General features: G+C 39.2%; 1 protein-coding gene and 3 non-coding genes across 7 annotated transcripts; 2 read left to right on the top strand and 2 right to left on the bottom strand.

Annotated features, from left to right (window-relative positions):
- Window positions 1-555: 555 nt before the first annotated feature.
- On the bottom strand, window positions 556-18272 carry gigyf2 (GRB10 interacting GYF protein 2). Of its 4 annotated transcripts, none has more exons than XM_020643744.3 (29): window positions 18166-18272; window positions 16190-16241; window positions 15822-16011; window positions 15585-15680; window positions 15253-15361; window positions 13820-13925; window positions 13693-13733; window positions 13561-13596; window positions 13226-13405; window positions 12610-12821; window positions 12346-12484; window positions 10992-11243; window positions 10711-10883; window positions 10461-10617; window positions 10180-10346; window positions 9758-9852; window positions 8423-8551; window positions 7084-7214; window positions 6875-6975; window positions 6432-6572; window positions 6157-6315; window positions 5351-5599; window positions 5143-5265; window positions 4743-5006; window positions 4025-4227; window positions 3774-3925; window positions 3471-3664; window positions 1540-1684; window positions 556-1441 (listed from the first exon to the last, which is right to left on the bottom strand). In XM_020643744.3, the coding sequence occupies exons 2-29, from the start codon at window positions 16225-16227 to the stop codon at window positions 1374-1376; spliced, it is 4050 nt and encodes a 1349-aa protein (XP_020499400.2). In that variant the 5' UTR covers window positions 16228-16241; window positions 18166-18272; the 3' UTR covers window positions 556-1373. The 4 variants fall into 4 exon arrangements, with proteins under 4 accessions (XP_020499400.2, XP_065810115.1, XP_020499404.2 ...); XM_065954043.1 differs by having other exon boundaries at window positions 13301-13405; XM_020643748.3 differs by having other exon boundaries at window positions 13561-13593.
- Window positions 18273-21260: 2988 nt separating this feature from the next.
- On the top strand, window positions 21261-21332 carry trnap-agg (transfer RNA proline (anticodon AGG)). The gene has a single exon. It is a non-coding gene; the product is annotated as a tRNA-Pro (tRNA).
- A 1160-nt stretch (window positions 21333-22492) lies between these two features.
- On the bottom strand, window positions 22493-22564 carry trnaw-cca (transfer RNA tryptophan (anticodon CCA)). Its single transcript has one exon. It is a non-coding gene; the product is annotated as a tRNA-Trp (tRNA).
- Window positions 22565-22773: 209 nt separating this feature from the next.
- Window positions 22774-22847, top strand: trnai-aau (transfer RNA isoleucine (anticodon AAU)). Its single transcript has one exon. It is a non-coding gene; the product is annotated as a tRNA-Ile (tRNA).
- The last annotated feature ends 4328 nt before the right edge of the window (window positions 22848-27175 follow it).

The raw sequence follows: 27175 nt of genomic DNA, 5'->3' as shown, positions 1-27175 counted from the left end.
AGAAAGTGTGTTCAAAGAACTGCAAAAGGGCATTTTGGTAGAGTCCTAATCTCACCTTCTGCTTTCATATGTTGTACTTTCGTAATGTACTTTCAGGTTTACAAATGCACGGTTAAGCTAACCCCATGTTTTATCAGTAAAGTGCATTTGGAAGTCTTTCAGTTCTCTTTGTGGAATTTAAAACCGTGAGCTAAAATAAATCCTAAAAAACAACTATCAATCAATCTGTCAGGATAAAAAAAAAGTATTAGGGGAGATGTTTACCCAGGAATGTGAATTCTTTAAATTGAACTATATGTACCAGTTCTAACATGAATCTCATCTACTCTTGTAAAACACTCATCTCAAATTAAATTCCATTGCTTGGAGATTTAAAATGTTCTTCAGATCTTAAACATCATCAATACTAACACCATGCTTCCTCCATGTTCTCTTCAACACCAGAATATATTTCATTCTTATTTCCACATATACAGTTCTAAATAGGATCCTTGCGAAAAGTGAATCGTGCACGTTAGTATTTCACTCAACAGTTCAGACACAGATGTGAACAGCCCACTTATCAGACTGTTTTATTTCATACTGCAGTAAAAAAGTACGACTCCAGCAGATCATTTTCATATATTATAATACAGATGCAGAATTGAAAGTTTATTCTTTAAACAGCCTAGTATTTTACAAGAAATAGATAACTACTTGGAACTTTTGAACATGTCCTTAAAACAGGACATAAGTGGGCACGAATCCTTGGGCTCTACTTTGCCGTCATTACCCATGAACACCCAGCAGAATACAGGGAGGGGAAAGAGGGGGAGGGGTTAAGGGGTTGTGAGGAAAACAAATTTCAATAAATAAAGCAAAAACAATGGATATAATCTCTCTAACCTTTTCCCATAATACCCCAACCACCCACCCATATATATCCACACTTAAAACAATCCCAAACAATGGCGGCCAAATCTGAAATTTGTTGTCTCTGAATTTCTAAAACGGGACATGATTCTGGACCGAGCAGATGCACGCCAAACAGTCAATGACGTCTCTCCAGACTTTTCTCCAGAAACTTGAGTTCATCATGTAGTTCCTCTCTTGGCCGGTTGATGGTTTCACTGGCAGGTTTTTTTTCAGACTATTTTTGTCTCAGAGTTTTTTGTTTTATTTTCATTTTAAAGCTCCGTATGCAACTGGACACTTACGGTCTCAGAGATTTGTTTTCAATTTAAAATGAATGTGGGATTACCAGTGTTTGTCTGAAAAAAGGGAAACTAAAAATAAAGTTTGTTGGGCAGTCAAGGGGATGTGAGAGGGGTTCAGGTAAAACAGCTGCTGTTCAAATTGGATACAGTCAGTTGGGTTTGCTTGGCTGCATTCCCTTATGCGTCTTCTAAAGTCTCAATCTCTCCCATATTCAATCTCTCAGATGAAGCATTCACAGAGAAACCTAGGAAAAGTAACAACAGAGATGAGTGGGTGAGATGGAAAATGCACTGACACATGGTTGCAGATTTTTTCAGTGAGCAGATGGGTGTACACTCTCACCTAAAAGGCTGGGATCTGCGCGGACCATCTTCTGCTTCTTCTTCTTCTTCCCTGAGGTGACGGTCTCAAAACGCTGCTGCTGCTGCCCACTCGTATGGTTGGACTGGTAGAGTGATGAAGATCCTGTTCCACCCCATACTGAGTCCTGGGTAAGAGAGAAATTGTTGAGTAACTGTTGGAGAGAACTTCTTGTTTATGACAGAAAAGTCCAGTTATTACTGTTAGTCTAAACGTAGTCCAGGGACTTTTGATTTTATTTAAACTAAAACCCTTTTCACACATACGGAAATCTCCTGAAAAACTCTGGAAATGTGGCTACCCGGAGGTGCTTTAGGCTGTGTGAACGCAAACAGCCGCATTTTTCGCGCAGACTTTACCCGGAGTTTCTCCGGCAGAGACCCCTAGTATTTTATCCACAGAAAATATACGCATATACTCTGGAGATTTCAATTCAAGCCAATGGGAAGAGAATGACGTTTATATACAGTGACTGATGATCCAACGTCTGTTGAGAAGTGGTTTACGAGGAACAGTTTTCAATACTAAATATATGTTGATTAAATGACATTTTTAACTACAATCTATATTTATCACCACTATTCAGACTATTCATGTGCCAAGGATTTGATCTAATCTTGGATAGATTAACTCCCCCCGATCCAATAGACACTAACTCAATTGATATTGATCACTAGTATTATTACTTTTAGGATCCATCCAGCTCCTTTGTGTGATTTATACATAGCTTTTTTGATATGTAGTGTGATAAGAGTACTGTAAATTAAAACACAATGAATGCACTCTTCAGATCAGGTCTGCATGAGGATCACATGAGCAGATATGAGCTACAGCTCCACTAAGAAACAAAGAACAGGCCGTGGAATTACATCTTTTGGAACTGATCCAAAGGTGTGACGCAAGAGAAATTCCCAGCAGAAGTGTAAACAACAGTGTTGGCCATTGAGTATGAAGGCAGTGGCTATGTCAAATGAAAATACCACACAGAAATACCACAGGGTATCGGGGCGCTGGTGGCGCAGTGCGCGCGCCCCATGTATGGAGGCTGTAGTCCTCAAAGCGGACGGCCCAGATTCGAATCCAGCCTGTGGCTCCTTTCCCGCATGTCACTCCCCCCTCTCTCTCTCTGATTTCCAACTCTATCCACTGTCCTATCTCGCCATTAAAGGCACAAAAGCCCAAAAATAAATATTTATTAAAAAAAAGAAATACCGCAGGGTATCAACTATTTTTGGACATTTAAAAAAGGGACAGATGCCCGTCTTTTGATCACATTACAAGACCTGCATGGCTTTGGAGACAAGGTGGAACAAAGCATTTAGTGCACCCATAGTGAGCCTTTAAGCCAGTCACTACTAGGGCTTTCACGCCAGCAGAAAACTCCTGAAAAACTCTTAACTTCACCCGAAGTTACTCCTGACAGACTCCTAGTATTTTTTCCGCAGCAAGTCAGAATGAGCCCGGCGATTTGCCCTTTGCAGCTAGTTACCCTTTTTCCTGTTGACCTCTTACTTCACATACCAAACAATCCACAAACAGAAATGAGGTTTAGAAAAGGCTCAAAAATGCCACTTCTGTAAATCAGAAATTGAAGACATGCTGCATCTTTTGGGGTTTTGTCCACGCGTGGGGATTTTCTGGATGACCCTCGAGAAATGGCTAGCTTAGCTTTATATCACTATTGTTCACAATGAGCCCTCAAACAATTATTGTTGCTGAATTAAAAATAACTTGTCATTAACTGTTCGAAATCCAGGTCTAAGCCCGCCGCCAGAACTGTGGAGTATGCTCAGAACACCTAGGTCAGTTTGTGGCTGATTGATATTATACATGCAGGAGTAAATAAAGTCCCAACCACATTTTTATTTTTAAGATGTTAACTTACTGACTGATTGCACTTCAGTCCTGCTCACCTGCTGCTGCTTGAAGGCTTGTTGTTGGTTCTGTGGTGCCGGTTTCTGTTGGTTAGCGTTCTGTTTGGCACGGCGTTCCAGGAACTGCTTGGCAAAGTCCTTGGCCTCGGGAGTGTCCCCCAAATAGGCCCTGACGTAATCATGCACCTCGTATGGAGAATCCACTTCTTTCAGGAAGGATGCAAACGTCGGAACTGGCAGGGAGACACATGGAGACTATTTGTGAGTTTACAGAAATGCTGTAAAATCCATAAATATTTGTGGGTGGCTTGCTTTGGCAAAAACTTATTTTTAAAGTCTTACCATCCAGATTGTTGGCTGTGTTGAGGGTGTGCAGAGTTTGCTCACACCATTGCATGAAGGTATCCTGCTGACTCTTACTGACCCCTTGAAACAACTTAAGCAGCTTTTCCTCCTCTTCTACCTTCTTATTGACCCGCCCACTCACAGAATTACTTTATAAGGACAGAGAAACAGACAGGGAGATAAATGAAGTTTAAATCTGCGTATTTCTTATAACCTGTAATACATGTTTAGCTGTCTTATTTTAATACCTGAGGTTGGCGTTGCCTTTGTTGTTCTTTTGTGTGCTGCCTTTTTTGGGTGGAGGAGGTGGCTGGACTGCCTCTTTTACAGCCTCGTCCCAGAAGCCCATGTTGGAGTTGTGGGTGTCGCCCCAGATACTGCTGGAGTCTGAGCCCCAGTTAGTGCATGTGCTGGGGTTCACAGACCCCCACACTGAGTTACTCAGAGATGTCTGTGACAAGAGAGAGACAATGTTAGTACTTCTTTATAGCGCTGAAGGTCACAATTTATTTCATTACCATAACATCTGCCTAGTCCATTTTTTATTGATTAAGTTGTGGTCGATAAATCTGTTTCTAAAAGCACAGGGAGAAAAGCAAAGGGTCCTGAAAGAACTGAAAAGCTGGAAATATGAGGTGTTTTGTGTCAGTCCTTCAAAAAAGACTGACAGAACTGAGTCATTATTGTAATTCCTGCTGATTGACTAATCATGGATGTGATTGGCAAATGACAAAAAAGCAAAAAATTGACATTTGAACTTATAAGAGATGTGAAAAGTCAAAGTGTTTAGAGTCCTTGGATCTAATATTCAAGCAACTTTTTTAACATATAGAAACTTTACTTAACTTTAAAATGGCACTGAGCGATATTTTATTCTTAAAATCGAAATGTCAATTTGTTTCAGTCCACGCCCAACTCTACCACTCTACACACTCAATAACACACAGCAACATGTGGGTCACGTACAGTTCTGGTTTGAGAGCGGGTCTGTTGGGGGGCGATAGTATGCTGTTGTGGTTGCTGCTGCTGCTGCTGCTGCTGCTGCTGCTGATGATCCTTTCTCTGCTTCATCAGCTGGGCTTCTTCCCTTTGAATCTCCAGCAAAGATTTGGTAATAACTGGCTGTTTGGCCGCACCGCCCCAACCAGACAGCTTGGACTGGGGCTGCTGAGCCTGTAGCAAGGCCTGCTGCTGCTGTAGCTTCAGGAGCTCCTGTTGCTGACGTCGCTGCTGTTGGGGTGAAGAGAAAAAACCCAGAAAAAAGTAAACTGAAACTATTTTTAAATCAAAGTAGTCACCAAAACATTGTAGGTGATATACAGCCAAGCTGTCTAATAAATGTGTTTCCGCTGCTCCCTACTCTTACCTCCTCCTGCGCTTGTCGTTCTCTCTCTTCTTCCAGTTTCTGGATCTCGGCCAGCGACAGGGCGTTCTGGTTGTGGTTTATAGCGTTGGCTGACTGCTGGCCCCACTTTGAGGAGGATGGAAGCTAAGGAAGATGTACAAGTTTGTTTTGTCCACTTGTATACAAATTGGGATGACTATTTTTGCAGAGTAATTTTATTTGACCTCACCTTCATTTGTGCGAGCTGCTGCTGCTGCTGTTGTTGTTGAAGTCTCCTGAGGGCCTCTTGTTGCTGCTGCCTCTGTCTTTGCAGCTCCTGCTGTCTTTGGGCCTCCTGCTCTCTCCTCTTCTGCTCCTCCTCTTGTTGTTGAGCAAGAGCAGCTGCAGCAGCAGCAGCTACCGCCTCCTCCTCCGCTCGCTTCTCCTCCTCACGCCTCCTCAACGCTTCAAGCTCCTCCTGCTTCCTGCGCTCCTCCTCCTAGAGAAGTAGAAAACAACACAACTTAGGTTTAGACGAGGGGAGACCTTTTAGTGGGGAGGTTAGGAACGTAACGATACAAATACATATGATACGATAATATAGCGATAACAAGTCCAAGATTCAATATTATATTGCCATATTTAAAAAAAATTGAAGACTTGGAAAAAATGTGTGATTTCTTAAACAATGATAGGAACTTGAAACAGGAAATGAGATAGGTCATATGACGGAAAGGACCTTTTATAAAAAATAAAAGCTGAACCTAGTGAAAAAACCTTCCTCGGGAAGGTCAGGGAGTGTGTCTAAGTATTAATTCTGTTCAAAGGACAATCTTACAATTTTAAGTTGTATAACAACTAAGAGACAATCTCAAAATTGTCTCTTTCTTCTCCCTCCCTCCCAACTACTCCCAACTTTTTTGCCAGTTTCATAGCATCACAAGTCCACGACGGTATCGAGACACTTTTGTTCGTGAAATATCCAAAAAATATTGTGATATTGAAGATACCGTAACATCCCTGGAGTCATTTCTAAAAGTTTTTTTGTTCGCTCACCTGTTTGTGAAGGAACTCCTCCCGTTTCTGTCTTTCCTCTTCTTCCCTCCTCCTTTCCTCTAATCTGCAGAGAGCTTCTTCTTGTGCCAGTCTTTCCTCTTCCTCTTTTTGTCTGCGCTGTGCCTCTTCAAGCTCTCGCTGACGTCTTAATGCCTCCTCCTACAAATTTGAAAACTGTGATTAGTCTCAATTTCACAAGTAAACATATTGCAAATTGAAACTGCAGCTTAATGGCCTTTTGAGCTTCAGATGGATGGATTGTGAAAATGCTTCACCTGTTTTTGTCGTGCCAGCTCCTCTTCTTCCAAGCGCTTGCGTTCCTCCTCCTGTCGAGCCCTCAGGGCCTCCTCCAGCCTTTTCCTCTCCTCTTCCTCCCTTTTGGCTCTCATTTCTGCCTCACGTCTCTCCAGCTCCAACTGCCAAATCAAAGAAAGATAATATGAAGATATTGGAGATGGATTTCAGGCTGATGTTATTTCTTATTATAAAGTACCATCAGGTAAGACTTCAGACCACTTTAGTAATTATAACTATATGGAAGTGCTTTCTATTGAACAACAATAGAAGATAATAAAAAAGATAAATTACAAGTTCACAAAGTTGACATGAACGTAATCAATGTAATCTTAGAATCCTGTTGACTTTCTACATTTGAGTTATATTGAGACTTTTCAGAAACATTTGAATGCAAAAAGATAAATGGAGGAGAATGTGTTACCTTTGAAGCCTTTGACTTCTCTAACTGTTGCATCTGCTCGATGGTTGGAGCCTGTGCCATGGAGTCTATAGGTAAATCCCACACGCTGCTGCCATCCCACGCTGTTAAGCACAAAACAATATAATGCATTACACCTTCAAAAGGATAATGAACTTTTTCTGACATATCACAGGAAAACAACACTGCAGAATAATAAAGTGAGCACTCACTACTTTGGGCAGACTGTTGGAGGTTTGGTGTGCAGGAGGCCTGAGAGGACGGTTTCTGCATTTCCCACACAGAACCAGAGTCCGGTACAGACAAGGACCGGGTAACAGGAGGTAGAAGGCTCTCAGATGCCCTAAAACAAAAATAAATCAGTGTTTTTTAAAAAAGAAAACTTAATTTAATTTCCTGTCTTTGCAGGGCAGGGCTGTCAAAGAATATTCAAAATCCAAATATATAATCGAATTAAAAAATTAGACGAGCATTCGGATGTGGAAATTAATATTTGTGGGAAAATAAACCACTTGGACAAATGCAATCCTATCCTCATAATAACAAATATTTAAATACTACAGGTACAGGAGTTTCTCAAACAGTAACCACAGAAGCATTGTACTACCTTTAAACGAACAACCTGTGGTGACAGAGATGAAGAAAACAGTAATCACTGATCTGGCTGTGCGGTAAAGTGAGGAAGTGGTATAGTGAGAAAAAGTAATATATGGTGCTAAACAAAGCAAGTTATCTGGATCCGCACTTCCATCGTCTTGTTCATTTAAAAAGAGGGACAACAACGGGAGGTGCAGGTGGCTGTACTGGAGGAGATGACACAAGTGAGTGTGGAAGGACGCAGTGAGTGAGTGACACCGGGCCCGGTACGGAACAAGATCAGCAAACTGCTGGGAAACGCGTCCTTACGGCTATGGGGAATAGAATATTATATGCAAGGGCTCTATGAGAGAATAATATGCAGAACCAGTTCACTTTTCTTTCATCTTTTTGTACGATCGAGAGAGCGCACCCTCAGTTTGAACACAAAGCACGGCGCAGAGAGAGAGGGAGCGCGTGCGTGCAAGCAAGAGAGAGATCGGTGGTATTAAATTAATTTTATGCTGAGAATTTTTCATTGGTTTATTTTGTTATGTGTAAGTAAAAACATTTGAAATAAATATATCCATACCTATAAGTTGTTTGGAACTAATGTGTTTTTTCAGAATGAATACTCATAAGCCATTTTTGGTCAATTTTGACAGCACTAATGCAGGGTGAGTATGTAAACACTACAACACAGGTCCAGATGTATTTAGAGGTAGGGTGACAGAATCATGATGTTGCATTATGGCATGTGTGTGAATGGATGGTAAATGGACTTTTACAGTGATTTATTTAGTCTTCTATCGGCTGCTATCTATAGTGTCCACTAGTATAAACTAATCCCATTCATACGCCGCTGACGCAGCAGCAAGACCAATTTGGGGTTCAGTGTCTTGGCCAGGACAGGACCATGTTGAAGGACATGGGGACCTTCCAGTTGAGAGAGTGTGCCATTTGTGTGTTACTGACCTTATCTTGAGAGCCTGGTATTGCTGTAGTAGCAGGTTGATCTGCTGTTGATGCTGCTGTTGCTGTTGAAGAGGAGCGGAGTTAAGAGCTGCAGCTTTCTGCTGGGCCAGGGCCTGAGCATACTGCTGCCTATATGGTGATGGAAAAATCAAGAAAAACAGGAAATTAGACTTCACTCAAGAGGGAATGAATTATGAACGTGGCATGTTAGATCACTATCTGCTGTACACATTGTAGTTAAGTGTAGCCCGATTCTTAGCTTTACAATAGTCTAAGGTGTGGTGGAAGCTAACTTGATTAAGATTAAATTATTCAAAAACTACAACCCCTGTTCCAAAAAAGTTGGGATGCTGTGTAAAAAGTAAATAAAAACCTAATGTGATTTGCAAAACATTGAAACCCCATATTTACTTTAGTTTATTGTTGAGTTTGTCAGGAGCCATGTATAAATGTACATTAATCTCAATTAATGAGAGGAGATGCATTGCACCATATGTAGCTGATTAGCTAGATTCCATCTGCAGTCCCTGAGCTTTTTTTGATTGAATTTAACACGAAAACAACACATCAAGTGTTTAACCAGTACATTTTTGAATTTGATGCTGACAAAATGTTTTAAAAAGCTTGGAACAGCTGCAACAAAAGACTGGAGAAGTTGTGTATTTAAAAAAAAAAAAACACCATAAGGAACTACCACCGTTAATAAGGTTAAAAGGTCAAAATGTCTTTCTGAAGTAAAAACATGGAGGCATTCGCCACTGTGAAAGATTGTGCTGGCAACGTTTTAAAAATCATGTTTTTAACGCAACACTACATAAAATCTGTGGCTTTTAGCAAAAACTATCATTTAAAGAGCAACGTATTGAGCCAATAAAACAACGTCTTCATCAGGGCGTAAAATAACAGCTAACGTCCTACAAGTGTGGTAAAACATTCTACTTTTCCAGTTCCAGAAATAGAGCTCCTTAGCTCCCAAAACACATAAAAAGTGTTGTTGAAAGAAACATGATGAAACAAGTGATAAAAATGACCCTTTCCCAACATTTTTTTAAACGTGTTCCTGGCATTAAATTTAAAATGGTAATATAATTTCCCCAAAACAATGACGTTATTCAGATTCAACATCTCTATTTTCCATCAAACATAGGGTGTTAATGTTCATTCTGATTTTATGTACATTTTACACAACATCCCAGCTATTTTGGAAACAGATGGAATTCTGGTCTTAATTCAGAAAGTGAAGCTACTTACAGATGTGTGGATTTATAGTTTAAAAGGTACATGAACAGTTGTGCAAGTGAAGGTCAATGAGAAGGTCTGATCTGGCTGACATACCTGAGGAGGTATTGATACTGGAGCTGCTGTAACTGGTATAGATTGAGAGCAGTGAGCTCTTGCTGCCTCTTCTGCCTTTCTTGATCACCATCCCCCTGTAATACACAAGACAGTCAGAAATAATTGTGGCAGTCTAGTAAGCAAAGGGAAGCTAAAGAAGCATGATGTGAACAAAGAGGCTAAAAATCCTGTGATAAGATCCTGCAGAAAAGCGGGATTTCAAATCTGATTTCATACTATCGATTTTTGTTTCCCGGACACTAGCAAAATACAGTCAGTATTTTATAAGGGTTCCTTTGGAAACATATTACTAGTCGAAAGAGTGGACTAGCACACCACCTACAGCTCATGGCTAGTAATGGCGACTAGAGCCTACTACACAGTATATTTTTGGAAATAAGCTAGGGTCTTCAAACACAAACCTGTAGAGGAGGAGGTGCAGGGCCTGGAGTAAATGGTACTCTCCCCCATATCTTCATGATCTCTCCAAGCGCCTGAAATACTTCATCACAACCTCTTTTCACTAATAGAGACATTGTGAAGTAACCAGCCTGGAACCATTCAGCCATCTCCTGGTTACTGAACGGACCTGCAGGAGCACAGAAAGACAGCCGATTTAGGGACGATACAGGAGCTTTTTTCATGCAAAACACATCAGTATCCAAGTCAAATTTTAAGAACGAGAGACCTCTTCCTCTCTCACCCTGTATTTCCCCTTGGGGGTCTTTGTAGAACCACTTGAGAGCAGCCTCGTGGGTAAGTGGCAGGCATGCCGATTTGGGCTTCTCTGAAGTCTTTACTGCAAGTCTGTCATCATCCACCACACCATCCTGTAGGTATGCTACCATCTTCTCTGCCTCCTGGGAGAGGGTTGGCCGCCAAGACAAAGGAACAGTTAAGGAGACCCCTTTCATCTCACAACAGACTATGATGGTCATAGCCGACTCATTTACCTGCTCAAAGTGTTTCAATCCCTCGTCTTCATCTGTGTCATGTGGAACAGCAGTGGGTCTGCCAATAGGTGCCAATATACTTGAAGGGAAGGGCAAAGGATTGTTCATCTGCACTGGAACTTCCATGGGCTTTGGCTGCGGTAGCTGAACGGTTGGCGATGGAGCAGATACTTCTGCATGTAACAAAAAGAGGGGAAAGCAGGCAAGTATGAGGAGGTATTCTATGTAGTAGTACTCCGCTGGCTGTGTTATGTGAAGTGAAATTAAAGCCTAAACCCTACCTGTGCGTGTGGTAGAAATGAGTGTCATGGGTAGAGACTCGAGAATGCTGTTTGACATGGGGATGTGAAGTGGGACTTTGCAGGGCTCTGGCGGGCGCTCCAGGGGGGGTTGCCGTTCAGCTGGCCTCTCAGACTCTTCTGTTCTGCTAGGCTGGCTTGTGGACAAGGACTGGGAAGAAGCCTGAGTTGCGGATACTTGGGGAGCAACAGGTGCAGTGACAGCTGAAGCCTCCTCTGAAACTCTAAGTAACTCTAAAAAAAGAATAAGAAAGATATAAGTCAAGGAAATGAAATTAGGCTGTAAGACTCTATGGTTGTTTTCTCTTTGGCGTTGTATAGTTTATAAGAAGACTGCAGAATGTACTAAAAATTCATTAAAAAAAAATTATCCTAACCCACAAGTTGCAGCTAAATCTTTGAGTCCTACAGTCCTCTTAAATACCGATGCCTATATAACAAGTATGTTGTTTCTTTTGATTGCTTTAATGTGCCAAAATAAAAATAGGAAGAATGTTACAAATACAGCTGAATAATCTCAGGTTAAAAAATTGTGACCATATACTAAACTGTCACAAGGGAGGGAACTACACTAGCTTCAGTGGTGCTTTTCTGTAGCTGAACTTCAGGATCAGTCCACAATCTTATAAACAATACATTTTTAAATTCATTTGACTTGAAATCCATGACTGTATGCATGTCATTACAGGCAAAAGGCATGGGATTTGTTGCTTGCTGTTGGTAAATGAACCATTCTAACTTAAGAGCAAGAGGGAGACCAGCTTGTGTGAGCAAATTTAGAGCAGGAGCAGTGGAACAAGAACAAATCAGAGAAAGAAATCAAAGTTTCAAATTCCTTTGCTTTCTGAATGCTTGAGGTATATCCTTAAACAAAACAGAAACGCAGGAGCACCCGTACAGAACCATCTCAGAAGGTTTTCTTCTTTTAGCCCCCCTGTGGTTGCTAATGTTTCTCCTTATTGATTAAGGGCACTAAATCACTGCCAGTAAATGATGCCCAGCAAGAGTCCAAACACAGCAGATGTAATACACACTCTTTGTTGGCAATAGGTAAAATCTAAGACACAATTTGTTTTTTTGTATTTAGTGGATGCTTCTATCAAAAGTGATTTACAAGAAGTGCTTTTAACCATGAGGATGCAACCCAAAATTTTAAGAATTAACCTGTATTCACTATATTTAACTTAACAGCTTATTAACAAATTTTAAAATGTGTTTTTATATCTATTATATCTATGTGGGTTGCTACCTCAGGTCGGAAAATCCAGGATCCCAGATTACTCCGGAAAAATCACATCCCTGTAGACTAGAACTGAAATCGACTACATTGACTTACCTTTTCGTTCAGCCTCTGTTTCCATTTCTTTGGTCTCTTTTGGCAGAAGGTCCTCCTCCTCCTCCAGGCCCTCTTCACACTCCTCCAAGGGTTTGAAGTCTAGCTCTGCCTCCTCCATGATTGGCTCCTTAGATGCTTTCTAAATACACAACAAAGTGCCCATTTACGGCGACATACATTTGTTTTAAAAAAATCACATGGCAGAGTTATTTATAAGTCTTTGTAATTCAATGTATTCTAACTTCTTTCAGGTCCAGTATTTACCTTGAGTGAGAGAAAGGCCCCTGATGAGTCAAAGGTGCCTGCCTCCTCGTCCGCATCCTCCAGACACCACTCTGGCAGGCTGTCCCTCTCGTCCTCCAAGCTGCCGCTGCCTGACCGTGGCCTCCTGTAGCCCCGCTCCTCTTCTCTTGCATCAAATGGGAAACGGCGACGCTGTTCTGCGATTTCCCGCCACCCTGCTGACCGAGGCACGTCTGAAGAAAATTACGATAAAATTAATCTCAACTCTCATGATCAAAAGGACTGCAAACATAGTGGCAACCAACACTACTTTAAGTGCATCGACATACAATGTTTCACAGTTACGCCAGGATTGTTGTAGCATGTGCACTTCAAAAGCCGTCATATGTACAGTCATTCATACAAACATGCCATAATACAAAAAAAAAGGTGGAGCTGGAGAATATCCCTTTATTCAAATAGAAACATTTAAATATAATTTTGTGCTAGAAGGAAGTAAAAGACACACAACAGTAGACATGCTGTAGCTTGCTGATGTTTCTTATTCTGAGACAGGCCATACAAACCACATATGCCCTCATCAAGGTTGTTTTAATAAAGATATGTTTACAACCAATGTGGTCAATGCAGTGCCCACCTGGGCTCTGGGGGCACCAGCGTTCACTGTCCTGTCGAGGACCCGCCAGTCGCCAGCCCCCCTCATCATCCTCACCATTTTGAGCGTCGCGAATAGAACGCCAGTTTTCACTCTCTGAACGTATGAAGTCGTGCTTCCTTGGCAGGCCTGTCACAACATCCTCATAGTTGCTTCGGACGACTGCAAAGAGTGGGGTTGTGTCATAGAACAAATTAGTAAACTAGTTTAAGGCTTTCAAACAATAAAAAAAGGCTTGTCTGTGACATTTTAACTACATAAAAAAAATCTGTGTTGCTTTTCAGTCAACTATTGAATTTGTGAAAAGACCCACTTACTATGATTAATCGGAAAATGTCCTGGAGCAGCTTCTGCTAGGTTCACAGAGAGTAACAAGTAGAGTAAGTCAGTGCATTTGTCAATGAAAGTGTCATGTATTGATTATTGAAGAAACAACTTTAAACACCAACCTGGGTCTTTTCGACCTGGCTTTTCAAACCGTCTGTCTCCCCTAGTGAAAAAAACACACATTATGTAAAGCTGGAACACAAACATTTTTAATGGCTAATGCCAAATATCATCTGGGTATTTTCATACCTCTCTTCCCAGCTCTGGGAGCGATGCATCTCCCTCCCTCCACGACCAAAACCTTCCACGTCATCAAAACTTCTTTGGTAAAACCCTCCATCTCCTCTTCCTCTGCCTGAAAACAATCACAGGTTGATGACATTGTTAATATGACCTGAAGAGGTCGACCGGCTTCTGACTATGTGCATGTGCTATGCATTAGATAGCATATATAACTTTTGAGGACAAAAGGACCTTAAAATAGGCTGAAGGTTGCACAAAATAATTGACATTTTCCACAACAGATTATCAGAAAGCATTTCTGCTTTTTTTTCTAATATAAGAGCACTTTGTCGCAACATTCACTGTTTTGCTTGTCTGCTCCCACATATGGGCCTTTCTATTTCTGCAATCATGATCCTCCATAAAATTGGTCTACATGATGACGATGTTCACCACATCTGGTATATGATTGATTGTCCAGACATTCTGGAAAGACGGTGGGTGGTGTATGCCATTGCACTTTCCCTGGAGTAGCCGATGCACTAACCGCATTTTTCGCTAGAGAGCTCTCAGTAATTACCTCACCAACTCACTTCCACAGGCATATTTCCTGAAACAACCTGACACAAATACCTATGGATCCCTGGCTGCTGGTGTTGCTAGTCCACTTTGTGTGGATGCTGGCTGGGCTTAACCCACAAGCCTGCTAGCTAACTCACACAGTTAACCGGATTTAATTAAACACAATATACACATGAAAACGCTCCCCACAGGCACCTCTCACAGCAGTTAAAACAAACCAACAACAGGTCACTATTGACAGGTGAGGAGCTAACCTTAGCTTGTGGGCAACAAGGATGTTAACTTTAGTTTCCTGACAGCGGATTCACTCCACTGCTCTCACACACTACACTGTCAAAGCAAATATACTTACAGGCACACACAACTGTATTCATTTAACAATTATGTGTGATGTTACCTTAATTATTAAATCCTACACACAACCAGAAGAAAATTAAGACATTGTTTAAATAGTATTCAAGACTTCAAGGCCTTAATTTTAAAGATTTATTTTGGGCTTTTTGCCTTTAATGGAGAGATGGGACAGAGGGTAGAGTTGGAAATCAGGGAGAGAGAGTAGGGAATGACATGCAGGAAAGGAGCCACAGGTGGGATTCGAACCTGGGCTGCTTGCTTGGAGGACTACAGCCTCCATACATGGGGTGCGCGGACTAACCACAGCGACACCAGTGCCCCAAGAGAAAATATTTCATTTAAGACCCTGCAGGTACACTGAAACGTCCCAAGCAAAGACCAAATTACTGGGAAAAATTCAATTGCTACAATAAAGGCTCAACTGTAAAATAAAAAAATCTAACACATACAATTCCACCAGTATCTATGTGTGTTTTAAATGAGAGGAAACATGAAACAATTCAATGTGATCTTAGATAAAGTACCTCGACCCCTTGAAGTACTTCGGCCTCTTGGTGCCCCTACTATCGGACCGCCTCCTCGCCCTGTCAACCGAAGTACAGCTGCACTGTTTACAGACATGGAAAAATTTCTCTGCAAATACAAATGGGGAAGAGGAATGGAGAAAAAAACAGCACACTGTCAGCTTGTTGTTATATTTGGAAGCAAAATCAATTGATGAACTAACAGTATGATACAAGAAACAACAGTAAGAGGACAAATGAGACATATATTTTGGTGTGGTTGATACAGAGCATTTGTGATTTTACAATTTCTCAGCAAGCTTGAGACCTGATGTTATGACAAGAAGTTGTACCTGTTCCTCCTCTGTAAAAGAGACGAGTGCCAGAGGTGGCAAGGGCTCCTCTTGCAATATTGGCAGGAACTCCTTATCGTGTAGGTCTATAGGGATCTAGCGGAGAGAAATAGATAATGTCAAAATCCACTGCCTAAGATGAATATTTAAATACTCAAACAAAGAATTTGTATGCAAATCATGTTGATCCAAAGTGAGCATCAACTTGTAAGATGCAGACATTAAAAGCCTACTAACCTTGTTATCCTTTACATAAAGTGCTAACATTTCTTCTCTCCCGTAGCGATAGTCTGCAAGTTTATACTTTGGCAATGCAGGTGAAAGGGGTGGAGAGGCAATGGCGCAGCTGCTGCTTCCACCACCACCACCACCAGCACCACCACCACCACCACTACTGCTGCCGCCACCTCCAGACAGGGCACGGAGCCTGGAAAGAGAGGAAGGGTCGTAAAGGCAGAGTGGACTGAGGACAGGGAGATAACAATATTGCTAAGATGGCATGCCTGAACATGTTTGGAAAAGATGCACTAAGCCCTAAAAGAAAACTAGTTTCACAGCCTACAAATTATTTCCATCAGTCTCAACTTTAATTCATGTCAATTTACCATTCTGGTCCAAAGTTAAGAGTTTGGGTTTCGGCCATTCTTCCTTGAAGTTCTGCAAATATGAAAGGGGAGGAAAAGGATTAGTACCACTCTGTATTCATTGTTATAACAGTGCCACTGCTGAAATCAAAGTACAGAAGAAAGATAGACAACCCACCACTGTATGTTTGTGTATTTTAAAAAAACAACAACAAATGTTATAGGCTACAGCAACTAAGTACTATATCTAACGTAAATATACAATTTTCCTGCAATTCATTCCTGCTACTTCCTTATTTACTCTTAAGTGCAGCAAGTGTCCAAACACCAAGATTGGATGCATTGGTGTAATTTGTTTTACTGTGTTAGAACTGAACTAAACAAAAATTCAAACACAACGAAGATCAATGTACGTCTTAACAAATACTATTACCAGTATTTTCATTTTTACTTGAGGGGGGAAATAATTTTGAATAGAATAATTCTGCTACACAGAATTAAAAAAAAACAATACTCAAGGTTTTGTCACCTGCTTAAGTGAACTCCAACCCCTCAGGATATATTAGCCCATCACACAACCAGTGTACAATTTCAATCTGCTAAAGCTATTTTAGGAAGTTCCCACTGCCACCAAGCAAGGTATGCCGGACACCTGTAATTGACAACGGAGGTTCCCACTTAACCTAAGCAAATAAACATGACTAATAATTCTTCTGTTTGCATGTCTCCTCTGCCTACGCCTTCCTAATGCTTTAGGTGAGGAAGTATGAGAGGCTCCCTCAAATGAAGGACAAAGGGCGACAGTAAACTTACAATACCACTGACCATATGGAAGCAGGGTTAAGCCACGTGTAAGTTTTAAATTGACAGCAACAAATAAAGCCAAGTAGCCTGTTTTATTATTATTATTATTATTTTTTAGACAAAGCAGCCAGTGTTAACAAAAAGATAAATCAGATGGGCGGACTCTTAATGTATATTAAGTTATGACTCCTTTCAAAGTATTATAATCTAGTTAACGTCATGTAATCTGTCCACAACATACATTTATAGTTTGATCATTTTCACACCTGAGTGATTTAAAAGGAGGTGAATCAGCTTCAGTAAAAGACACAAAACTGAGCATAACATGATGTTCTGGTAAAGTTTAAACACGGTTAGTGCAACGCGGTGTAATGTTATCTGTAATCTCACAGGAAAGCAAGGAAAACACAACATCTTAACACAAGTCAGACCTAAAAACGAAAACGTGTTTTTTCTTCTTATAGACTATGCAGAATCTGAAGGTAGTTTCGATATCATTTTAAAAAAAAGTTGGGTTTGCAGTTCACGTTACATTTGTTAAGCTAACACATCAATTAAATAAACAAACGTGAATATTTAAGCGAAAATGGCAGAAAGCGAATAGTTAACATTAATAAGACACGTTTCAGATAAATGTCGCCAGCAGAGTTGAGATACATGTTGAAAGCTGGCAGCAGAGTAAAGCGAGTTTAAGTGCCACACCAGAGGGTATTTTCGATAGCTGCACTTAGCCAGAAAGCTAACCCAGCGTTTTAAACAAATGTAGATTAATACGGCCTGTCACGCTGTAACATTCGCCCACATACAATGTGCCGCTTGTTTAGCTTACTTTAACAATGCATGTATTGCCGCAAACTAAAGTCATAATAATTTAAGCAGTCACCTGGTGTAAATTAATCCCCCAGCACTTTCTGGCTAACACGCTAAACGAGTCGGCTAACTAAGCTACACGCGGCCTGTGAGACGCCAGGAGCCACAACAACACTTCCTCGTCGACCCGGATTTCACTCGACCCTGACGCGCACAGAGAGGCACTAGAGGCCGAGGCTGCAAGGCCAAGTAAACATGGTGGGTTTTTTTTAAAACAACTGTCCCAGACCCCCCCCCCAAGCTCTTCACAATATGACTCCCTGACAGCTTAATTACATTCATGATTTTCTCTTTTCTAGTGTATTCAACTTTGGCTGTCTTACCTCTGCTTGTTGTGACAGCACAAGGTTTGTATGCGAGTTGTGTGGCTCTCTCTCTCTCTCTCTCTCGCTCGCTCTCTCGCTCTCTCTCTCTCTCCCTTCGTTTTCCACAAGATGGCTGAGCACGGGTCATGTGACACCGGATAAAAACCCGTATGCATGCCGTAAAAGGATTTGCTGACTACTATGTATTCACAGAGCAGTGGGCTGAATACCCTCTACTGTATAGTGTAATATGAGCCTGTAATGCACAGCTTTACAAAGAATAGGGGTCATGAAACGTAAAAAGTTATTTACATTACATGATCCAGTTTTTAAAATTTCTTACAAAGCAATGATTTTCAAAAGGTACAGGGATGAGGGAGAGCTTTAAGAAGGAAAAAAAAAATATATATATTTAACAAATATTTAAAAATTATTATTATTGTTATTTTAATTTTAATTAAAATAACAATAATAATAATTGGGTTTACAAGTTTTGTATACACAGGTGTATGTTAATGTGTATTATATATATGTAAATTGTACATATAGTAGCCTATATCAAATTGTATAAATATAGATATAGATGTATCAAATGTATAATGTAAACATACTGTACCAAACTGTATAGATATAAGGATTGTATATATATATATATATATAAAATGTAAATATAGTACATCAAATTGTACAAATAGATATGTATAGATATAGATATATGGATTGTATAATATATAAATGATAAAAGATCATAGTATATCAAGTTGTATATATGTATGGAAAATCATTGGATTGTAAATATCAAATATAGTATCATAAATATAGTATAGCAAATAGTATATAGATAGATTGTATATATAGAGAGATTATAAGGAAGTTAATTTAATATAATAAATATTCATTATTGAGCTGTGGAAAAGGGGTAGGATTAAATAAGTTTTATACTTCTTCCTACTCCTTTCCAGGCATATCAATTGAATATATGTAATTTGCTTTTTCTTTTTTTGCGAAATAATTTGAACATTGTTTTGACCCAGGCTACCCCCCACATAGTTCACAACCTAACAACTTTACGTAACTCTACATCCATGTGGTGATAGAATAATCAGATAAGTGACTTGTTTGGTCCCTCATAATTTAATTTTTAATTTTTTACAAATAATAGTATTCTGGTTACACAATAGTTTAATAATGAAGGCTTTTTGCTAAACTACACAGAATTTTGTACTAGGTAGGCTACGGTAACTCCAAAAGAGTATGCTGTTGCTGTCCCCTATGGGTTCATATGTTATTAAAGAAGAAACTGAACAACAGACTTAATCTAGCGGACACTCCTGTAGGCAGGATTGCTTTATTGTCTACCAAAAATAAGAACAAAGATTGGACATTCGTCAAGTATTTAGTTACTGGAACAACCTTGTAAAGTTATAGACCTTAGTTAGAAAAACATGGACTTTTCGGTATGAGTATCTTTTGACTTGTAAAGTAAGAAAAGTATCCTTCAAAATCCTTCATTTCACTATCCAGCAAGTCATTATCTGATTAAATTTAAAAGGACATCAGTGTAAACTGTTAATTCTGTCTCAGCTTCCAGAAACACGTATATTATGGCACTGACCATTCCTGAATAGCTGGAAGGACTTGAACAGATTCATTATTGATAATATTGATGCTGATTTTACCCTATATTTCTAGATAATGTATTATTTGGTTTCCATAAAGGCAACATTTAAATCACCAAACAATATATCACCAATATGCTTATTATTCTCTTAGTAAAATTGAATGTAGGCCTAATAAATCTAAATTAACTATCTAAACCCTCATTTATTATGTTTGAACATGAAACCAAACAATACATTCAAACTATTCTATCCTCCAAAAACAAAAAGGCTTTTTAGACATTGACTGTATGTATCTCCTTTATATCTTTATCTAATAAATGTCTATTTTCTCTGGCTATGCAATTGCAGTTTTGCCTCTGGCATCTGTACATAAGTGTACATATTCATTCGCTGCACTATAACTGTTAAATTATTCGCCCTTTAGCTCTCTCTCTCTCTCTCTCTCTATATATATATATAGCCTATATATATATGTCTACTACAGGCACTGCACAAAAATAGTTGTATATGCAATGACAATAAAGAGCCTATCTATCTTTTTTTATGTGTTGTTAGACCTATTACAAATTCATAACCTCTCTGTGACTGCTAAAGCCTCCTGCTTGTATGCAATAAAGAAGAGAGAGAAAAAAGAAAATAAGATAAGTGAGTTACAGACTTAGACATTTTATGTGAAGGCTTCCCTGGGTCTGGACAACATAAAGTCAAAGAAAGTTTTGGTACCAAATTCATCAGCATCAAAATGATGCAGAAACCTGCTGAAGATATCCAAGTAAATGACTTGGTGGTGAATTCATCAATGGTTTAAATATTGCATATTGTTTTTTGATGGTATTTTTTATGCTAGGATTGTAATCACTTCTTGCTATTCATAAATAGTTACCAGACTCGATTTAGAGCATGTAAGTAATCCTCCCACATAAGCTTCTGTTTTGGAGTTTTTTTATTTTTATTTGTTAAGGGCAGGTAAGAGCGCCTCCTACCGTTGTTCGCTATTGATCAGTGTTGCCAGATTAAAAATAAATAAATAGTGATTTAATATCCAGTTATATGGGTCTTCTGACATTGAATTACCTTGTGTCGTTTGAGAACTTTAAATGAAATTCCACCATTACCTTGAGTAAGGGGTCTTTCATTTGTCAGTCATTTATCACTTCAGTAATGTCATTACTAGGCTACTGCAATTTATTTACTAATAATTGTAATGTAACAACAATTATTTGACAATAATATCAGATATCAATGGTTTAAACCAAGCGTACTAAACTGTATAATATGTTGAAGCAGTTAATGATGTGGTTTAAGATGAATTCAAAACATGTAACAATGTCGGTATGATTGGCTGTCATAAACATGCTTATGAACGTACTGTGGGTCGTAGATGGCATTGATTGTAGTTCTGTCAAACTGGTTCTCTGAAATAAGAGGTGTTCGCCCCAGTTTCCCTACCCGGGAATTTCCTGAGTTATCTCTACTACTTTTGGGGTACGTGGCTCGTTGGTCTAGGGGTATGATTCTCGCTTAGGGTGCGAGAGGTCCCGGGTTCAAATCCCGGACGAGCCCAGTTTTTAGTCCTTGCCATGGATCTTACTCTCGAGTTGTATACAGTTTCATTTAAACTGCAGTATTGAGCGTGGAAGTAGCAGACTCCGACGGACTGTAAGCTGTGCTGTGCAAGTTCACACTTAAAAAAACTGGTTTTGCTCATATTGTGTGTTTGGACAACCTGCTGCTGTAACGCCACAATTTCCCAGTTTGGGATCAATAAAGTAATTCTATTCTATTCTATTCTATTCAGTATAGACTTGCAACTTGTTCTTGTGCAATGACAAAATTGAATCCATTCTAATAAAAAAAAAAGCTATCTTAAAGTTCAGTTCACACATATACCAAAAAAACTAGTTCACAATTTTTAATCTGAATGAAGTGACAAATTATGAGTCATCCCCATCAAGATAAAAAAGATGCCATGTTTAAAATAAAATAAAAAACAATCACAGAAGGAAAAATTAAAGAGAAAAAAGTATGGGATTAGGAATTGAACCTTGGGGGACTTCACATGGTAAGGGTCTGAAGATGAAGCTGTCACCAAGTCTTAGAAACGCATCTTTGTAGCAGGAATGTCTTGTCTGAACAGATGTTCTGTTCAGCAGGTAATATTGTGAATAAAAAGAGAGCTGCACTCGATCACGATCCAGTTGATAGACTTGTGTCTCTGGTGAATAATATAATAAAAAAGGGCTGGTTAGCTAGTCCAATTCAAGGCCATTGTTTAAATAAAACCAATAGTTAGAATGCGAGGAATCGATTGCTTCTTGTCTGGGTCTTCTGTCTGTCATTAAATCATTGATTGATTAATCACTATTTCTGAGTAATATAAGGATAATCAACTTAATTTATATATATATATACTTTTCTTTGTACAACATTGATAAACAAATACATAATGTAGAAGTACTTAAATGAATAAATCAATGATCAAAATAATATTTTAAGAAATATAGCCTATATATGTTGAAATAAATAAATTGCAGAAATACATAAATTAATAAATATATAGAAATAGCCTTTTTCATTAACACAATATTAATATAGGCTATTACTTATGTATGTATTCCTGAATTTATCCTTTTATTTCTACATTATGTTTTTTTTGTCCCACATAGATAGACCTACAGTTACAGCCTTACAGTTTAGATAAATTAGAATTAAAAGTTCAAAATTGACCCCGACGTGATTTGAACACGCAACCTTCTGATCTGGAGTCAGACGCGCTACCGTTGCGCCACGAGGTCCTATTCAGAAACAGAGTTAGGTCGCAAAATATAGACGATAAAAAGACGCCTCTGACGCAGTGTCCAGCGGATTACAGCTGACCAAACATGAAAGCGATTGCTTGAAGGCTGCGCAAGGACTTCGTTAGATCACGACTCTATCATCCCTTCAACTCCTTCCCAGATATGTGTGAGAGTATTGGATGATATTCACTGCTGCATCCATCCATGGCCGGTTAGCTCAGTTGGTTAGAGCGTGGTGCTAATAACGCCAAGGTCGCGGGTTCGATCCCCGTACTGGCCATCATCGTTTTGTTGTTGCATAATAATTTTCTACGTGACACAGCTTCAACGTCAAATTACTGGTGTGAAAGTCTCTATTGACGTTAACTTCAAGAAGCATTTACAATCAGTTCTACTACTGAATGACTGAAACATGTAAAGAGGAATGATTGTAGGATTAAACTTTTGATTTCAGTGTATGAGTATTGATCAACAATGTATGTGCTGATGATGATCAGTTAACAAGTGTATTATGACTGATAGATAGAAAACTGTATGGAAAAATCAGTAAAATATGTATACATTGTATATATGAGCATCCTTTGAAGTGTTTCATGATATAAGAAAAATAAAAAATCCTTTACAATGTTCAGTAGAATATAAACCCTGACCTAAAATACTGCTGGTGTTTTCTGTTATATAAATGTGGCATGATCTAAAAAAAAGTTTGTCTTATATATATTTATATTTTAAACAAAAGGCCAGGTTCAATCCCATTTTACCCTCTGTAATCCTCTTGTCTACTGTACATATGGTTTTAGTGAAATTCTACACACAAAAACAGCCTGAGCCAATATCAGTAAGTGTGCTTGTGTTTCATTAGTGGAGGATCCATCTGCTTGTCCTGCTCCAGACCAAGGGGTCAGCTCTGCAGAAAAAGAGGGTGATTCCAGAGGCACAAAGATATGCCTTAATAAATAGCTTTGGTGCAGTGTACACCTTCATTAAGTCACTATGATTCAGTGTTACTTGTTTAAGCTCTCGGTGTACAGCTCCCCCCAGTGGTTCAAAACACACATAGCATCTGATTGTAGCTTCTGTAAATGATATGACTAAAACCATAAACAGCTCGGACAAGATTATTGAATGTGTTCTCAGTGAAAATGCAGCCTTGTCTAAATCTGTCTTAAGATGTTGGAAGTCTTATTGTGCTGTACATTTTAGTGTTTTAAGTTCACCTTTTAAACCCCCCCCCCCCCCAAAAAAAAAGAGAATATTCACACTAGAACAATAAAATAGAATAAACTTAAAGTAAATATTAATATCTGGGAGTAGTTTATGTTTGCTTGATGATGTTGATGGATGAAATCTTGGTTAATGTGTCTAAATAATTCAATGAGGGATGGGAAATGCAAACGACCAGAACAAAAAGTATTAATTCATTAATTACTTGTTTGAGATCTTGTAGAGATTGATGATACCCAGCTCTTCCTGTAATTCCCACCAGACGACATTAGAGTCTCAGCAAGAATTTTGGCATGCCTTGCTGACATCTCTAAATGGATGAATGAAAGCCACCTTCAACTCAAGCTCTCAGACAGAGCCTCTTGTCATCCTAGCCCATCCCTTTATTCATCCACATATCAATATCCAGCTAGGTACAACCAAACTCATGCCAACCAAGTTTACCCGGAACCTATGTGTCATGATTGATGACCAGCTTACATTTAAGGTGCAAGTGGCTTCGATTGTCCGGTCATGTCGATTTGCCCTGTACGACATAATTTTTCCACTTATTTTTGGAAAACATTGCATCATGCTTTGATGTTTGTAAGTGTATATACTAAACAAAACATACCAGATCTAACGTTTCACAAAGGCATTCACGCCTCAAGCAGAATTCTAGAAGCGCACGTAAGGAGTAGTTTCATGAGTGCACTTAATCTTATTATTAAGTACAACATGTTTTTGTCATAAACCAAGGAATGTATTTGTTTTCGTTAATTGCATTGATGAAATAATCTGTGTATGCGTCCCAAAGGCCTATGCTGATCCTCCATCTTTTACCATTAGGTTATAAAACACAAGTTAACAACTTTTACCTCGCTGTCTCATTAGGCAGATTAAAACCCACAAGCAAATGTGTCTACAGAGTCATCGGAGAGAGAGCATGCAAACGTCCACATGTGCGCACAAAGACAAAGAAAATGTCTCCCTTGCTGTGTGAAAGAATTCACATTCACACGTTACACCAGATGGTTTCAATAGGATGAGGTATGCACGCTGAGAAATGCCTTCTTTTAACAGGAATTCCTTGAAGAATATCACTTAGATGAGGAATGTTGTTTTTGTCATGGGATTCAGGAGTTTTAGCATGACTGCCAGAGGGATGGAGCCCAGCCAGGCAGCACACGGATTCCTCTCCCCTCGGTATTAGGTTGTCATGACGCCCAGCTCCTACAGGCCCAAAACAGAGGATGGGAAACATGTTCCCCACGTTCCTGTGTGTATGTGTCTGATTGTTTATGAACCCAATTTCTCAATGGTTCATGAAACATCCTGCATACTTGTGGGCTCTGCATCCCTGCAGGAAAAGGAACATCACTGAGAGACGGAGCACACATTGCTTTAAGTACTTGCCAAAGAAACAAGGGAAAACACCTTTAATTAATTTGAAAAGAATTACAAATCTGACATGAATTAGTGTACAAATATAAGTAATTCAGCCCTGTTGTTCTATTTACATTCTACGTTCTATTTTTCTCGCATCTGATGGACATAATATATGTAAAAAAATCTGCCTACATGATTTCCTTTACGTACTAGTTTTAATCTTCAATCCCTTGTTGTAGCTGCATACCACATCAGAGACCACATGGAAAAACTGAAGAAGTTTCACAAGAGCATGCTCTCTTATCCAAATGAAAAGCACCTGCTCACCACTAGGTGGCGGTCATCAGTGATTGATGAAGTAAAACTCTGTGACTATACTTAGTTTTTTTTGACAGAAGCATGATTCTCATAGGTAGGCAGCTTATTATAAATGCAGTTTTTGATTTATTTGTTGAAATTGCCTTTGGCTTTGATATTGTAGTTAAATAGTTCCAAAATAGTATCCAAGATTACATATTTCCTCCTACAAAACAATGTGCATGGTTATAGATTAGTGGAAGTTACCCAGATTGCATCAGGACAGGAGACATCCATCAGAACTGTTTCCAACACAAATTCAATATTTGCCATGAAATATGTTTTGATACAAGTTATCTTCAAAGACATTTAAAAAAGTTACGAAGCATACATACATATACATGCACACTTCAATCATGACTTAACTGCAGACATGCCACTTTTTTTTATCATCCAAGACATTCACGAGAAAATTGAACAACATGAACAAATGTTGGTTTTATAAAATGTGATGCAATGTTGTATATTTGACTGTAGATTTAACTGGAATTGGATCCAATCTTGCATTGCTGCCTACATAGCAATGCATGAGAAATAAGATAACCTCTGATGCAGTGTATCTTCCTTCCAATCTTACATATCTTATTTCTTGCTGCCCTGCATTCCTACATGATGTCTAAAGAGTCAGAAATGTCACCCAGGTCATCAGGAGCATTAGTAATGCCGTGTGTAATGTCTCCGTCATCAACTTTAACATTTAAGGAAGTATACAAAGTCACATTCTTGTTTGAACTTAGATAAGATACCACAATCCCTCGCTCACATGAGTGAAGATGACATGAGCAGCCGAATAGCTTAGCTTAGCACACAGCCAAGAAACAAATGGAAACAGCTTGCTGCGCAAAATCCAAAGTAAATCAACCTTCAGCACCTACAAGGCTCAATAATTAGCTTTTTCCCCCCGTCTTTCTTCAACCAAAACAATTACAGTATTAAAATAAAGTTAACATCTAGGCGAGTAGTTTACATTTATCCAGCAATTTCCTGTAATTTTTCCTGGTTCCTGAGAAATAATATTGCACAAAGAAACCAGCAAATTTACAAGAGTTGATTTAACTTGAACAATTTCTTTAAAGACTTGACTGCATAAAGTTTGAACATGGATATTTGTAGGGAGAACTTTTGAACACAGTCAACATGATTCGTCTAAAACAGAGACAATGTTTCTCAGGAGTGAGTTTTATTTTCAGGCAATGAATAAGTGAAACTCAACAATATATCAGTGAGACACATCAACGTTCCCTCTTCTGCCCCATTGCAAGGTCAAATTCCTCACAGACATTTCCACACAATCTCACAGACACACACTTCCTGTTACAGCTCTGTTGGTCACAGGCCTGGAATTCTTGAAAAAACATTATAGGTGAAATTCCCACGCTTTGGGCATCCTCTGCTCACATTTTTTTTGCTCTTTGTAAGTGTGGGCAGCTTTCCAGCTTGTGTTCCTGCTGGGCCAGTGATGGTCTGAGGATTTCTATAGAGGTAGGGCCTCATCCACTTCCAGTCAGGACCCTTCTCAGTGCCTTTAGACTATTGTTGTGGGCAGGAAGCTGCATGATGACCCGCTTTAAACTGGCGTAAGGTTTCAGAGCAGAAAGAGTTTCTTCTTTCAACCACTGAGTGATAAGAACACAAACCATAGAAACTGTTTCCTCAAAT

This window comes from Labrus bergylta, chromosome 4, assembly GCF_963930695.1.
Source record: "Labrus bergylta chromosome 4, fLabBer1.1, whole genome shotgun sequence".
Classification (NCBI taxonomy): Eukaryota; Metazoa; Chordata; class Actinopteri; order Labriformes; family Labridae; genus Labrus; species Labrus bergylta.
The sequence above is the reverse complement of the archived record's forward strand: the minus strand, read 5'-3'. Positions and strand labels throughout refer to the sequence as shown.